The 14,824-nt window shown below is 37.9% G+C and overlaps 1 protein-coding gene across 4 annotated transcripts in view; it reads left to right on the forward strand.

Moving 5' to 3' along the window:
* The window catches only part of RAP1A (RAP1A, member of RAS oncogene family), a 92,180-nt gene that overhangs the window by 45,966 nt on the left and 31,390 nt on the right, over positions 1-14,824 (forward strand). For all 4 annotated transcript variants that reach the window (XM_002751223.6, XM_035252458.3, XM_078332743.1 and 1 more), the window contains one exon: positions 11,904-11,987. In XM_002751223.6, the coding sequence (XP_002751269.1) occupies positions 11,931-11,987 (57 nt within the window). In that variant the 5' untranslated portion in view covers positions 11,904-11,930. The remainder of the gene's footprint in view (positions 1-11,903; positions 11,988-14,824) is intronic.

Below are 14,824 nucleotides of genomic sequence, written 5' to 3' on the forward strand. Positions count from 1 at the left end.
CTAGAGTCATGGTTGTAGAAAAGAAAAGGAACTGACAGATAATTTGCCTGGAGGGTAATGGTTCTTTGACCAGGTGATTCTGACGCTACTACCCTCCTCTCTTGTTTCTCCACTCTTTAAAAAAATAGTGATACAAAATACAAAGTAGTGTTCTGTGATTCAATTATCACATTTTTATTATAGATTATATTCTTGATAACAAACGAATACTCAAAATTTTATGTTTAGAATATTATAAAGAAATTTTTTCATCAAATTTAGGTTCACGGCTGGGCACGGTGGTTCACAACTGTAATCCCAGGCACTTTGGGAGGCCGAGGCAGCCATGTCACTTGCGGTCAGGAGTTTGAGACCAGCCTGGCCAACATGGCAAAACCCTGTCTCTACTAAAAATACAAAAAATTGGATGGGCATGGTGGCACGCACCTGTAATCGCAGCTACTCAGGAGGCTGAGGCGGGAGAATCGCTTGAACCTGGGAGGTGGAGGTTGTAGTGAGCCAAGATCATACCATTACACTCCAGCCTGGGCAACAAGAGCAAGAATCCATCTCAAAAAAACAAAAACAAAAAAAAGTAGGTTCATGACCTCTCAGTTGTGAAGATGTGCATATTGGCCATGTAAGATTTTTTAAATGAAGGTCTCTTTTACAACTGTAAACTAAAGAAACAATATCAAGGAACTGACATTTATAAGACATGCTCAAAGGCTAAAAAGTAAGCGAATGCTGGAACCAGCACTCAGCCTATTTTTGTCTTGATGGCATTTACTGAACTGGCTAAACCTGGGCTTATGGTTTCATTGCCTTTACAGACATAGAGGATGGGAGACTAAGCTCAGTCTTTGAGGAGACATGTCACTGAGTGTCTGTGCACCCCTCCCCACCCCTTCTGCCAACTCCTAGGATAGTTGACTGTCACAAATTTTGGCACTAAGTTGAAGTGGTGGTACAGGTTTGGGGTTGTTACTCATTGACGTTTTATAGTTGTAACCTATCCTTTATGTTTTCATATCTAAATTGCACTTTTTGGGTTAGCCCAAAAATACCTTATAATTTGACTATGGTTCAAAGTAATTCTGGGCAATAGTAACCCCAGGCACTTGGCAGCAGCAAATGCATACCTCAGAAAAGATCACGCAACTCAAAAAGAAACGGAAAGTATGGACTAGCCAAGACAACAGGCAACCGACTTAGACTCCCGTTGACTTCATGTAAGAACAATGAGATTATGATAGCTAACATTTTCTACTGCTTCCTATGAACTGTGAACTGTTCCAGTACTTTACATATTAATTCAACTAATCCTCACAACAACTCTAAAGTAGGTATTATTATTATCCCCATTTTACAGGTGAAGGAATAAAGCACAGAATAGGGATGTAACTTGACCAAGGTTAGTAAATTGGTAGAACCAGGATTCTAGCCAGGCAGTATGGGTTCTAAAGTTACTCTTTTAACCATTTTACTATGCTGCTTGTGAGAAAGAGAATGAGGTTATGAGAAGTTACAAATCGCTTTTTTGTGGAGCTGAGGGGGAAAGAACTTTTAGAAACCAAATATATAGGCTGGGTGCAGTGATGCCCATCTGCAGTCTCAGCCCTTTGGAAACCCAAAGCAGGACCATTGCCTAAGTTCAGGAGTTCGAGACCAGCCTGGGCAACATAATGAAACCCTCTATCTACAACAAATACAAAAATTAGCTGGGCATGGTGGTGCGTGCCTCTAGTCCCAGCTACTTGAGAGGTTGAGGTATGAGGATCCCTTAAGCCCAGGAGGTCGAGGCTGTGCTGCTGTACTCCAGCCTGGGCAACAGAGTGAGACCCTATCTCAAAAAAAAAGAAAGGAAAAAGAAATGTATAAATAAAAATCTTAAAAGTCAGTGGACAGGCTTAACAATAGATTATAATTAATGACCGGGAAGATGACCTGGAAAATAAATTAACCAAAATAAAGAGACAGAAATGGAAACCATGTAAAAAGGAGTAAAGGAAATTGGACAACCAGAGCCTAAATTGCTAGTTTTCCCTGCTAACCATTCTGTGTTTAATAAGTAGTTGATATGTTACTTGGATGCTCTGTTGCCTTGCTAAAGCTTCCATTACATCGCCTTCCTGATAGTGAGATTTGACTATGTGACAAGGCTTTGGTAATTTGGGATGCAAATGGAAATGTGTGGAACTTCTGGGTCATGCCTGTCAGAGGAAAGGGGTATGCCTTTTTCTTTCTCTTTCTTCCTTCCCAGGAACTGGAATGTATACATGGCGATGAGATATTTTTGCCTATCTAGAAGAGGGCAATACTCTAAGAAAGACAGAGCAATAAGGCATAAGAGCTTGGCTCTCTCAGACTGCTAAGCTGCCAAACAAGACTGTCACATGAGAGGAAAATAAACCTGAATTTTGGTTAAACCGCTTTTGAGTCTCTTATTATAGCAGCCTTGTCTACATCTTAAATAATACAAGAAGAGCATGGAAAGGTCTATTAGTTGTCTAACTAGAATTTCAGATATTAAGAAAAGTCAGATAGATACAATATTTAAGGAGATTACAATTAGAATTTCCAAAACTGCAAAAAGATACAAATTCAAGAAGTCAAGTAAACCCTAAGCAGAGTAAATGGAAATCTAAACCTAAAGTCTTCATAGTTAAATTTGCAGATGATCAGAGATGTCAAAAATAACCCGAAGGAGAGGACAGATCACTTTCAGAAGCCCTGCAGTTAGGCTAGCAGCTGACTTAAGGAGAGGAAAGTAGAAATCAAAAGACAGTAGTAGAGTTGTGACTACAGTGTACTTAGAGTAAATAACTAGTAAAGCTAAAATATCTTTGAAGAGTGGAGCAAAGTTTTCAGATAAATAAACTGGAAGTTTTCTCACCATTTGCACAGCTCAAAGAAAAATTCCAGACTTTAGATAGAAGGAAATTGACCCTAATGGAGGATCTGAAGATGTTGATTAGAAAAGAAAAATGGGCCTAGGCATGTTGGCGCACACCTGTAATCTCAGCACCTTGGGAGGCCAAGGTAGGTGGATAGCTTGAGCCCAGGAGTTCGAGACCAGTCTGGGCAACATAGCAAAACCCTGTCTGTACCAAAAATACAAAAAATTAGCTGGATGTGGTGGCATGCACCTGTAGTCCCAGCTACTCTGGAGGCTGAGGTAAGAGAATTGCTTGAGCTCAGGAGGCAGAGGTTGCAGTGAGCCAAGATCGTGCCACTGCACTCCAGCCTGGTTGGGAGTTGAGACTATCTCAAAACAAAAACAAAACTAAAAATGGCTGAAATTAGTGAGCCAAGTGTCCAATTGAAGTTAGAAAGACATTTGAATAAACCAAAGAAAGGAAATAAATAATAAACATAAAAGCAGAAATTAGAGAAGTAGAAGAGGTCTACAGTGAAACATCTACAAAGCCAAAGTTGGTTTTTGAAAAAGAGTAATAAAATTAGCAAACCTGGTAAAATAGACCAAAAGGAAAAGAGGAAAGGCACAGATAAACAATACAAATGAAAAAGGAGATACAAGTAAAGATGCGGCAGATTATTTACAAAAGAGAGGAAAGTGCACACGCTAACATTTGTGTTCAAGGAATCATTTTAAATGGTATGTTATTGTATCTGTTGTCATAATAATATATCAGGCTTATCAAGACCACTTGTCAAACTTGCCAAAAATTTTACTCTTGAGTAACTAAGATAGTTGAATTAAATATTTTAATTCCTTACTTGAATATTTGGAGAGTTACAAAGGTACAATGAATCCAATAACTCTGCTTCAGTCACACTTCACTGAAGATTGTGGTAAGATTTATTTGGGGATATAGATATGGATAAATTTATTTAAAACAGTAGTATATGTATTCCCTTTTAATATGTAAGGAAGATGAGGGGAAATGTGAAATTGTGGAAACCTTGTCTTTTTTAAACTGTTTTTTAAAAAGGTATTACTAGTAATTTTTGGTGCTTGTACCAAAAAGTGATGGCACAATACTGAGAATAATCCATAATTTATGTTTCTTTCCCTTAAAGAAATTCTTATGAGCTTTATATTATATAATTCACACTGTTCAGTGAACTAAATAATGTACTTAGGCAAGATATGGTTTTACCAGGGCAAGCCCCTTATTTTCTGGAGGACTGGTAGCAAATAGTGGTAGCACTTTTGTAATTAGCACAGTTCTAAACTAATACATAAGAAAGTCAAGGTTGACAAATATCTACAGGCCTAGGAAGCAACTGCTACAGATTATAGAAGATCCAAAGAGGACTTTTTTGGGAGTGGGGAGAGAAGGGAATGAAATTGATAGATTATCTGGCAAATTTGACACAGTGGGAAATTATGTTGATAATTTCAGAATAAAGACAAATTATATGATAAAAGAGATGTAATCTTAATATATTACTTCACTGTGTGTTAAGAGATGTAAAATTATCATCTATATGATAGCAGTATCCAAATGCAAACATGAGGAGATTCCAATATGAACTTTATTTAGAAATGTGAAGGGAAACACCCAAGAAACAGGCCGGTAGAAGTTTAAAATAGCTGTTGTAGATTGAGATATAGTGACTGTTTCTTTTTTCTTGTAAGCCCTTCAGTAATATCTCCTAATAGTGCTAATCAAGCATGCATTGCTTTTGAGAGAGAGAGAGAGAGAGAGAACTGAAGCTTTTACAGAAGAGACTAGAATGATAATAGAATTTGAAATTTTATTATTTGAAAAAGGAGACTGTTTATGGAAAAAGAAGATAGAGTGGGGAAAATAACAGCCTTCAAATACTTTAAGGAGTATAGAATAGAAGAGAAACTTTCTTTCTTATTTTATTTTATTCTTTTGAGACCATAATTCACTCTTGTTGCCCAGACTGGAGTGCAGTGGTGCGATCTCAGCTCACTGGAACCTCTGCCTCCCTGTTTGAAGCCATTCTTCTGCCTCAGCCTCCTGAGTGACTGGGATTACAAGCATGTGCCACTTTGCCTGGCTAATTTTGTATTTTTAGTACAAACAGGGTTTCTCTTTCTTTCTTTCTTTTTTTTTTTTGAGACGGAGTTTCACTTTTGTTACCCAGGCTGGAGTGCAATGGTGCAATCTCGGCTCACAACCTACAACCTCCACCTCCTGGGTTCAAGCAATTCTCCTGCCTCAGCCTCCCGACTAGCTGGGACTACAGGCGTGCGCCACCATGCCTGGCTAATTTTTTTGTATTTTTAGTAGAGACCTGTTTTACCCTGTTGACCAGGATGGTCTCGATCTCTTGACCTCGTGATCCACCCGCCTCGGCCTCCCAAAGTGCTGGGATTATAGGCATCAGTCACCGCGCCCAGCCAGACAGGGTTTCTCTATGTTGGTCAGGCTGGTCTCGAACTCCTGACCTCAGGTGGTCTGCCCACCTTGGCCTCCCAAAGTGCTGGGATTACAAGTGTGAGCCACCATGCCTGGCCAGCTCCAATAATTTTTGATATACTACATTTTAATTATTATTTGGTTCAAATTGTTTAATTTTCATCTTGATTTCTTCACCCATGGGTTATTTCAAATTTTAATTTACAAACATTTGGGGATAATATGGTTAATATTGGTTACAAATTATACTCTATATGATTTCAGTCCATTGAAATTTCTTGAGACTTGATTTATGGCTCAGTATGGTCTGTTCTAATAAGTTATCCGTGTGCACTGGAAAAGAATGTATCCCCGGAAAGTTTGCAGTTGTTGGGTATGGTGTTCTATATGTCTCTTAGGTTAAGTTGATTCATTATCTGCTCAAATCTTTTTTTTTTTTTTTTTGAGACGGAATCTTGCTCTGTTGCAAGGCGGGAGTGCAGTGGCGCAATCTCGGCTCACTGCAACCTCAACCTCATGGGTTCAAACGATTCTTCCATCTCAGCCTCCTGAGTAGCTGGAACCACAGGCATGTGCCACCATGCCCAGCTAATTTTTGTATTTTTAGTAGAGACAGGGTTTCACCATATTGGCCAGGATGGTCTCCATCTCTTGACCTCCTGATCCACCTGCCTCAGCCTCCCAGAGTGCTGGGATTACAGGTGTGAGCCACCGTGCCCGGCCAAATCTTCTGTATATCCTTCCTGGTTTTGTCTTCCCTTTCTGTCATTTTCTGAGCAAATTCTGTTAAATTCTGTTCATGATTCCCATTCTGTCAATTTTTGCTTTGTATACTTTGATTTATATTTGAATTTTCTTTTTCTATTGAGTGCTATTCATGTAAATTAATATTAATGTATTTATATACATGGATTATCTGACATCTTTCCATTTATTTTCAGTTTGTTGATCATCTGTTTTTTGTTTCCTTGAGATTGTTTCTTAGGACATTGTAAGAAATTCAGTGTCTTGGGTATGAAATTAGGGAGTAGCTCAGCTTGGTGAATCTAGTCGAAGCCTCTGATGATGTTGCAGTAAGATGGCTGCTGTCTGGGATCATCCTGAAGCCTTTATTATTCACAGATGTAGGAAGACAGAAACAGCTGGGACTGCGGCAACCATGTCGTATCTCTGTGGTCTATCCAAGTGGTGGCTGCATGGCAGCCTGACATTTAGGACTCCATAGATATGTATCCCCAAAGAGAAAAATTCAGGAGTTAGCTCTGATGCCTTTTCTAACCTAGGTTAAGAGTTCAGACAGCACCGTGTTGGCTGGATTTTGTTCGTTACTAAGACTGCCTGTATTCAAGGGGAGGGGAATATGTTTTTTCTTTCTGCAAGCATTTTAGGATTTTGTCTTTGTTTTTAGTGGTTTGGGATTTTAACTACAATATGTTCTTTCCTCTTCCTACTGTGTTTGGCATTCATTGGGTGTTTTGAATCTGGTGATTCCTAACTTTTCTTAGTTTACTTCTAGGTTTTTTTCTTCTACCATTTTACTTTGGGTCTGGTGTTCTTTCTACAATCCCATCCGATAGCTGGCAAAACCTTTGAGTCTGTCCTCCTTACCTCTTCTTTCATACATTCCATCTTTCTGTTCTTTTGTTCGGCACTCTTTGGTTTGTGTATTGGTATATTTATATGATTTCATATTGCCAAAACATTTAGTTTTTCTTTGATGTACTGTAAAGAGCATTGTTTTTTTGTTTCGGAAAGTTAAATCTTACCATGATTTCCATATTCACTCCCCTCCCCACCAGCATGTTGTGGTCAGTTACCAGTTTTAAATATTTATGATCTCTGTAAATATTTAAAGATAACCAACAATATACTGCTTGTTAAGAAACTACCTTTACTGTTCCTTAATATAAAAACTTCTTCCTCCAAAATTTCTCATGACTAAATTTTATTTAATGAATTTTGTTTTGTTAGTTCATTTGTACAGGAGAAACTTTTGTCTGTAATACATTCATTTATGTTAGAAATGACAGAAACAACAAAGTTGGGATCAATTTACTTCACAAAGACAATCAAGTCCTATTATTTTGTAAATGTCAGAAATAGGTTTCCTGAAGGAAGAATGCAGAGTTAGGTTATAACTTGGACCATAATGTTAGGGACTCAAAATTGACTTAAGATTTAAACACAGTGTAATGTTTATTCCTGTCTTCCATATTTGTCAGGGAATCTTAAGATTCTTTGTCAGAGGAAGAAATTTTTCTGGTGCTGCATTGGGAGTGCAGGGCATAAGAGACTTCCATAAAAAGGCATGGGATTTGCTTGGAAGAACATGGAGGTTTTCTAACTTGGCAGTAATGAATTAGAACTAGCTCCCCTTAGAAATAAAAATTAACTTACATTCTTATTGGGAATTCTTTTGTGTATGTGCCTTCTTGTGTGACCTATTTGATTTTTATATTTGTGAGTGTGCCTGTGTGCATACATTTGTAATCCATGGCATTTGTTAGGTGTAAATAAAATTTTCTATACATACTCTGTGTGAAAAATGGCTTTGGAGCTAGAGGGTCTTGCCATTTTAGTTGAGAAGCAGGGGCCAAATATGTTGTTGTTGCAGAATTCCCAAAATAATTTGACCATCTCTGAGTTCTTTCCCCAGTTTCTGTTGCCCTAGAAAGGCTGGAGGCATTTGGGCAATATAAATGATCTTTGCTATATTAGGATTCTGTCTTGAAAGATACACATTTTTGGATTAGAGAGACAGTGAATTCACATCTTGTTAAAATGACAGCGATCCCAGACTTAAGAGGCCTGGAAAGCGGATAGGGATGTGGGCCTGCTTTTATCTGAAATATGTGCTCTTGTGTTTATCTGTCAGTATTTTTCTTTTCATGGAAATGAAACCACTTTTTTGGGGGGAGGGGGGATCTCCTAATACAGATGGAGGTATAGGATGCCTAGTGTCCAACACAAACCTCTCCCACCTCACTCTACCTTTTAAAAACTGTGGTGTTTATTTTTAAGTGCTCACCCAGTTCTTACCTTTCTTCTCTTTCTTACTGGTTGATCTCATCCACTGCTATGGTTCAGTGCTACCATCTTGACCAGCATTGTTGACTCCCAATTCTGTACCTCTAGTCTGTTGGTTTCCATGGAATCTCCAGACTTGGCTTTTAAAATATCTATCATGTGTCCTTACCTGTTCTTCCCATAGGAATCTTACACTTAATTTTTGCAAGAAAGTATTATCTTTTTTTAAGACTTCCTTTTGTATTTCCTGTCTTAATTGGAGGTAGGCTATCAACCACTTACTGGCTCAAGCTAGATACCTAGGAGTTATCGCTGACTCTTCTTCATTCCTCTTAGTAGCTTCTTATCAGTTACAGAGTTCTGTCACTTTTATTCTCAGAAGAGCGTTGCCCCTTTCAGCCTTAGTGCTCCCGTACAGGCCTGTGTCATCTCACACTCGAGCTATTGCAGCAGCTTCGTAGCTGTTCTCTCTGCCACTAGTCTCTCCTTTCTTCAGTCCATTTTGCACACTGGCCGTTGTTTTTCCAGAATACAAATCTAATCATATTAATTTTTAAAAATAACATTGTCTTCTCCCCATTACTTACTGGATGAAATAAAAGCTGCTTAACACGGCAAATGCTGAGCTATGTAGTATCCCTGGATCTTTTGTATGTAATTCTTTAGTGCATTTGCTTAAGCTGTTTCCTTTGCTTGGAATGTCCTTCTAAGCATTATAGCTGGAATATTTCCATTCTGTTTTTTATTTAGCTCTTCATATGAGCTAGTCAAAATCAGAAACCTATCCTAGAGTCTTCTCTGTCCCTCCATCCTTCCTCAGCCCTTTAATTTTGTCTTACACCAGCTTTAGTCCCATCATTTTGTAGTTACTTGTTTCTTTCTCCTTTATAAGCTCCTTGAGAATGGAAAACAGATACTTTTCATGTTTGTTTCCTTGACACCTAGTACAGAACTGGTACCTAGAAAATACTTTGCAAATGCTTGATTCAGAATAAAAATAATATTTGCCATTATAGCTGCTTTATAGTGTCCTCACCATGTGTGTGTATTAGTTTGTTTTCGCGCTGCTGATAAAGACATACCTGAGACTGGGCAGTTTACAAAAGAAAGAAGTTTAATCGGACTTTGAGTTCCACGTGGCTGGGGAAGCCTTACAATCATGGCAGAAGGCAAGGAGGAGCAAGTCCCATCTTACATGGATGGTAGCAGACAAAGAGAGATTGAGAATCAAGCGAAACAGGTTTCCCCTTTTAAACCATCAGATTTCATGAGATTTATTCACTATCATGAGAACAGTATAGGAGACATTGCCCCCATGATTCAGTTATCTCCACCTGGCTCTGCCCTTGACACATGGAGATTACTAAATTCAAGGTGAGGCTAGGTGCAGTGGCTCACTCCTGTAATCTCAACCCTTTGGGAGGCCAAGGTGGGCAGATCATGAGATCAGGAGATTGAGACCAGCCTGGCCAACATGATGAAACCCTGTCTCTACTAAAAATACAAAAATTAGCCAGGCATGGTGATGGTGCTTGTAATCCCAGCTACTCAGGAGGCTGAGGCAGGAGAATTGCTTGGACCCAGGAGGTGGACAGTACAGTGAGCTGAAATTGCCCCACTGCACTCCAGCCTGGGCAACAGAGTGAGACTCCATCCCAAAGGGGAAAAAAAAAGTCATTATTTCTTCAAATACTGCCACTTCTCCCATTCCAGTTACACATGTATTATACTGCTTGATAGCTTGATACTGTCCTGTAGTTCTAGTCTTTTTTTTCTTTTTCTTTTCTTATTACACCCCTAACCCCTCTATCCTTGTTTCTTTCTTCCCTATCTCCTGTCTCCCTTTCCCTTCTCTCCTTTCCCCTTATTCTCATCACATTTTAACTATGTTTAAATTTGGGTATTTTCCATTGCTGTATCTTCAGATCCTTTGAACTTATTTCTGTGCTATTTAATATATTGTTAATACCATCCAGTTATATTTCTGTTTCACAAATGTGTTTGAATACCGTAAGTTCTTTTGGGTTCTTATGCCTACCGTTTCCTTCCTCATTTTTTTCTTTAAGTTTTTTAGCATATTTATAATAGCAGTTTTAGAGTCCTCACTGACTAACTTTATCATATCGTTTCTGGGACAGTTTCAGCTGGTTTATTTCACTCTGGTTTCAGGTCACATATGCTTTATTCTTCACATTTCTATTAATTTTTTATTGGATGCTGGACATTGTTAATTTTATATGGCTGAGTGGTGGAATTTTTTTTTTCTGCTTCTTTTAAAGAATTTTGGACTTTGTTCAGACAGGCAGTGGAGTTACACGTGGATCAACTCCTTTTGAGACTTGTTTTAAGCTTTATTAGGAAGCATCTAGAATACCATTTATGCTAGAGCTTATTTAGCTCTGCTACTAAGCTTATGAGTTTTCTGAGGTTTCTAGTGAATTCCTAGTTTTTCAGCATGGAAGACTTCTAGTCAGAACCATATGAACTCTGGGAATTGTTCCACCTGTAGATCTCTAGTTATTCTTTGCCTTACCTTTTGAAGTTAGTCAAAGCTTCAAACTGTGCTGGGCTTAATTGTGGGCCACTGATTCAAGTGAATCCTTATGCAGATTTCTGGAATTGTATATGCATAGCTTCCACTTCTCTGGCACAGTTCCAAGCTCTGCTTGAGTACTTTCTCCCTTTACCAGAGTCTGGAAAGTGCCTCTAGGCAGAAAGCCAGAGCAGTGTTAGGTCTCACTCCATTTCTTTTGCATCTCAGAATCACAGTCCTACACTGCTTATTATCCAATATCTAAAAAGTTTTATATCTTTTTGTTCACTGTTCTAGCTGTTACTGTGGGTTGAAAAGTCTGTTTCTAGTTATTTCACCACGGCCTTTGAAAAGTATTTCCTGTCTTTATACCTTTTAAGATAACCATGAAGATAAATAAAGTTTATGTTCCTTTTATTTTATCTGGCTGTTTGGGCCTTTTGGCATATATTGCTAATAACTGCCTATAGTGTTTAGCAATTTCATCTGATCTCCTGTTCACATCTTTAATTATTTTCAAGAGGGCATTTTAAATGGTTCAGCTATAGTACATTAATGAACAAAATAGTACAGAATTACTGTAGAATATTTTAAGCAAATAAAATAGCATGTACATTATATTAAAGCTCGAGTGAATGTTTTTAAAAAGTGCATAAGTTGTTTAAATGGTAGCTTTGTGAAGAATTGGGTTTATCATTGTAGTCAGAAGATTATCAGCTATTGAATATAATTGTCTTTTTTTATCAAAGATTCTTAGAAGTAATTTGAACATAATTGATGACTAATCAAAGATGATCTTTAGAGAATTAAAATGTCTGAAAGCAATCCTATAAACTTACATTAAAGTCTGTATGGATTTTGCTGTGTAGCTTCTGTTGTTCCTTTGATAGTCTTACAGGGAAAAAACAAAACAAAACAAACTCCCATATTTGATGTAGTAGTTGTACATTATTAGGCTGTTAGCGTGTTTCTTAATCTTTGATTTTTATTTTTTTGTTTTTCAGATCGTCAGTATTTAAACATACCACATCATGCGTGAGTACAAGCTAGTGGTCCTTGGTTCAGGAGGCGTTGGGAAGTCTGCTCTGGTAAGTTAGCCACCTAACTGTAACTGATTAGTATAATACAAAAAGAATTTTGACATTTCCTTGCTTTCCGACTTCTAGACATCAAAGAGAAAAGGTGGCATTTTATATATCTGGTATGTGTCCCACAAGGGACAGGAAATCATTTACTAACCACAGATGTATAGTTGTATAATATTGGCTCATTTATTATATTTACCAAGTATTTGTTGGCTATCTTATATGTCAAGCACCAGTGTTTATGATTCAGAAAGGAGTAAGATTGTTCTCACTTTTAAGGAATTTATATTGTAGTGGGGAAAACTGATTATTAGATTCTAGTGGGATATTTCCTTCCCTGTCTTCACCGTAGACTTACATGGAATGAAGGTCATTTTTCATGTTCATGCTGTTTTAATTTAGTAAATAGTTATTGAGCTTCTACAGTGTCAGATTCTAGGGTCACAGAAGTGAAGAAAAACAGTCATAGTTTCTCACAGAGCTTGCATTATAGTGGAGGAGATGTAATAAATACACAATTAAACAAATAACTACTTGGTTATACTTGTGAGAGAGATACTCTGAAAGAAAAATACAGATTAATTTAGAAGAAAGGCAGAGTGGACGTGGGAGACAAATTGGGCGTTAATACAGTATACCAGATAGTTGTTTATGGAAGCTTGGATTGGGACCATGGCAGTGAAGAAGAGAAAAGTAGATGTTTGAGGATTGAATAAGTGGTAAAACTGACATAACTTGGTGCTAGATTGATATGGGTACTAGGAGAGAGGGAACTGTCAAAGATGACTCCCAAATTTTTAGTTTGAGCTACTACTTTTATGGATGGTTTAAAAAAAGAAGATAAACAGTGGAAAATGAGCTGTGAGAGTCAAAATTAAAGAGTCATGCCAAATTTTATGTTTGTGATATGTTGAAGTAATAAAAAAGAGAAGCCTGCGATATGATTTTGGGTGCCATCAATATGGCAGTGATACTTAATTTCATGAGAATTACGTTACTGTTAGGCATGTAAATTAGTACCTCTGTTGAGAATGTTTAAGAATATCTGTCGTTTTAATGGCATATAACTTTCAATTCAGTGATTCCCTGTCTAAAAATGTAGCCCACATATAAGTTCACATGTGCAAAATGACATGGTCAAGAACCATTGCAACATTCTTTACAGTGACAGGAGTCTGGAAACAACCTAAATGTATTCTGTTAAGGGGCTAGTTAAGTACATTTTAATACATATTCAGAGTAGAACACAGCCACGAGGAAGAATGCAACAGCTCTTTATATACCAATATGCAATGATATTCAAGATGTATTATTAGAGAGAAAAAAGGTTCTAAACAGTGTAGACTATAATATTTTAATATAATGTTTTATATTTTAAAAATGTAGGCTGAGGGGAGATACCTGTAAAATCATAGAGTATCTCTGCAAGGTTAAACAAACTATGGATAACATCAGTTACTTTCTTGGAAGTAGGATTGGATAACTGGGAACAAGGATGGTAGATAAGCTTATTTACTACTGCATAGCATTTTGTGCCTTTTGAATTTTGTCCTGTGTCCATGAATCAGCTTTTCAAAAATAAATAATTTTGGAAAAAATCCACAGGGGTGAAAGAGGTCTAGGGAGATACTAGAGAGAGAAGAGCCCAGACTGAGCTCTGAGTACCTCTCAACCTTGAGAAAGTGGGTAGGATTGGTGGAGTGCGGCGGCTCACGCTGTAACTTCAGCACTTTGGGAGAGGTGCGCGGATCACGAGGTCAGGAGATCAAGACCATTTTGGCTAACGTAGTGAAACCCTGTCTCTACTAAAAATACAAAAAAAATTGCCGGGTGTGGTGGCACGCATCTGTAGTCCCAGCTACTTGGGAGGCTGAGGCAGGAGAATTGCTTGAATCTGAGAGACAGAGCGAGACTTTGTCTCAAAAAAAAAAAAAAAAAACAGAGAAAGTGGGTAGGTTTGGAGGATATAGCATAGTAGACTGTATCTTTACTTGATTGCTTGAAAGTCAAGGAAAAAAGAGGAAAGAGATGATCAGAGATGTGCATAGAGGTAGTTGGATATGATAAAGGAAGCAGCTTTAGTCAGGTTATGTTGCCATAACCATAGTGGGGTGGGTTGAAGAGTAAGTGAGAGCTGCGGAAATAGAATATAGACACTTGAGGAAACTTGATTATGAGAGGGAACAGAGAATGGGGCATAAGCTGGAGGGATATTGGGGTTAAGGGATGTTTTTGCTTTTGTTTTAGAATCGGAGATAGTAAAGCATATTTGTATGCTAGAGATGCTGAAGGCAATTCCTCTCCACTGGAGAAGGAAATGAGGACACAGGAGAGGAAAAGAGGAGATGATCCAGTACAAAAACTAGAGGAATAAAATTATAACGTATATGAATGAATGAATGAATGAATGAGATATCCCTGAAGATTAAGACAGAGGGTAAGAGTCAGAGGAGTAGTAAAACATTACTTTTAGTAAGAAAGAAATGAGGAGCGTTGGAATGTTTTGCATTCTTGTAAATCTTACTAATGTCTGGCTTATAGAAGGCACATGGTCTTATGCCTGCTTCTGTATCCAGTCTCTTGCAATAGCACATGATCTATACCCTTTGGAAGATTTCACTGTAAACTTAGGAGAAGAAGAGTACATCTTAGTATCGTTAGGAAGATGGTTTGACCTCAGGGAGCCTCTGCCTTGGACCGTATTTTGAGAACCTGTGTTCTAGCCTAAAGCATATTAGGAAGCCGTATTAGACTGCCTTTTCTTTAAATTTAAAAAATTTTTATTTTGAATCAGGGTCTCCCCCTGTTGCCCAGGCTGGAGTGTAGTGACATGATCATTA

The sequence above is a fragment of the Callithrix jacchus genome, chromosome 7 (assembly GCF_049354715.1).
Source record: "Callithrix jacchus isolate 240 chromosome 7, calJac240_pri, whole genome shotgun sequence".
Classification (NCBI taxonomy): domain Eukaryota; kingdom Metazoa; phylum Chordata; class Mammalia; order Primates; family Cebidae; genus Callithrix; species Callithrix jacchus.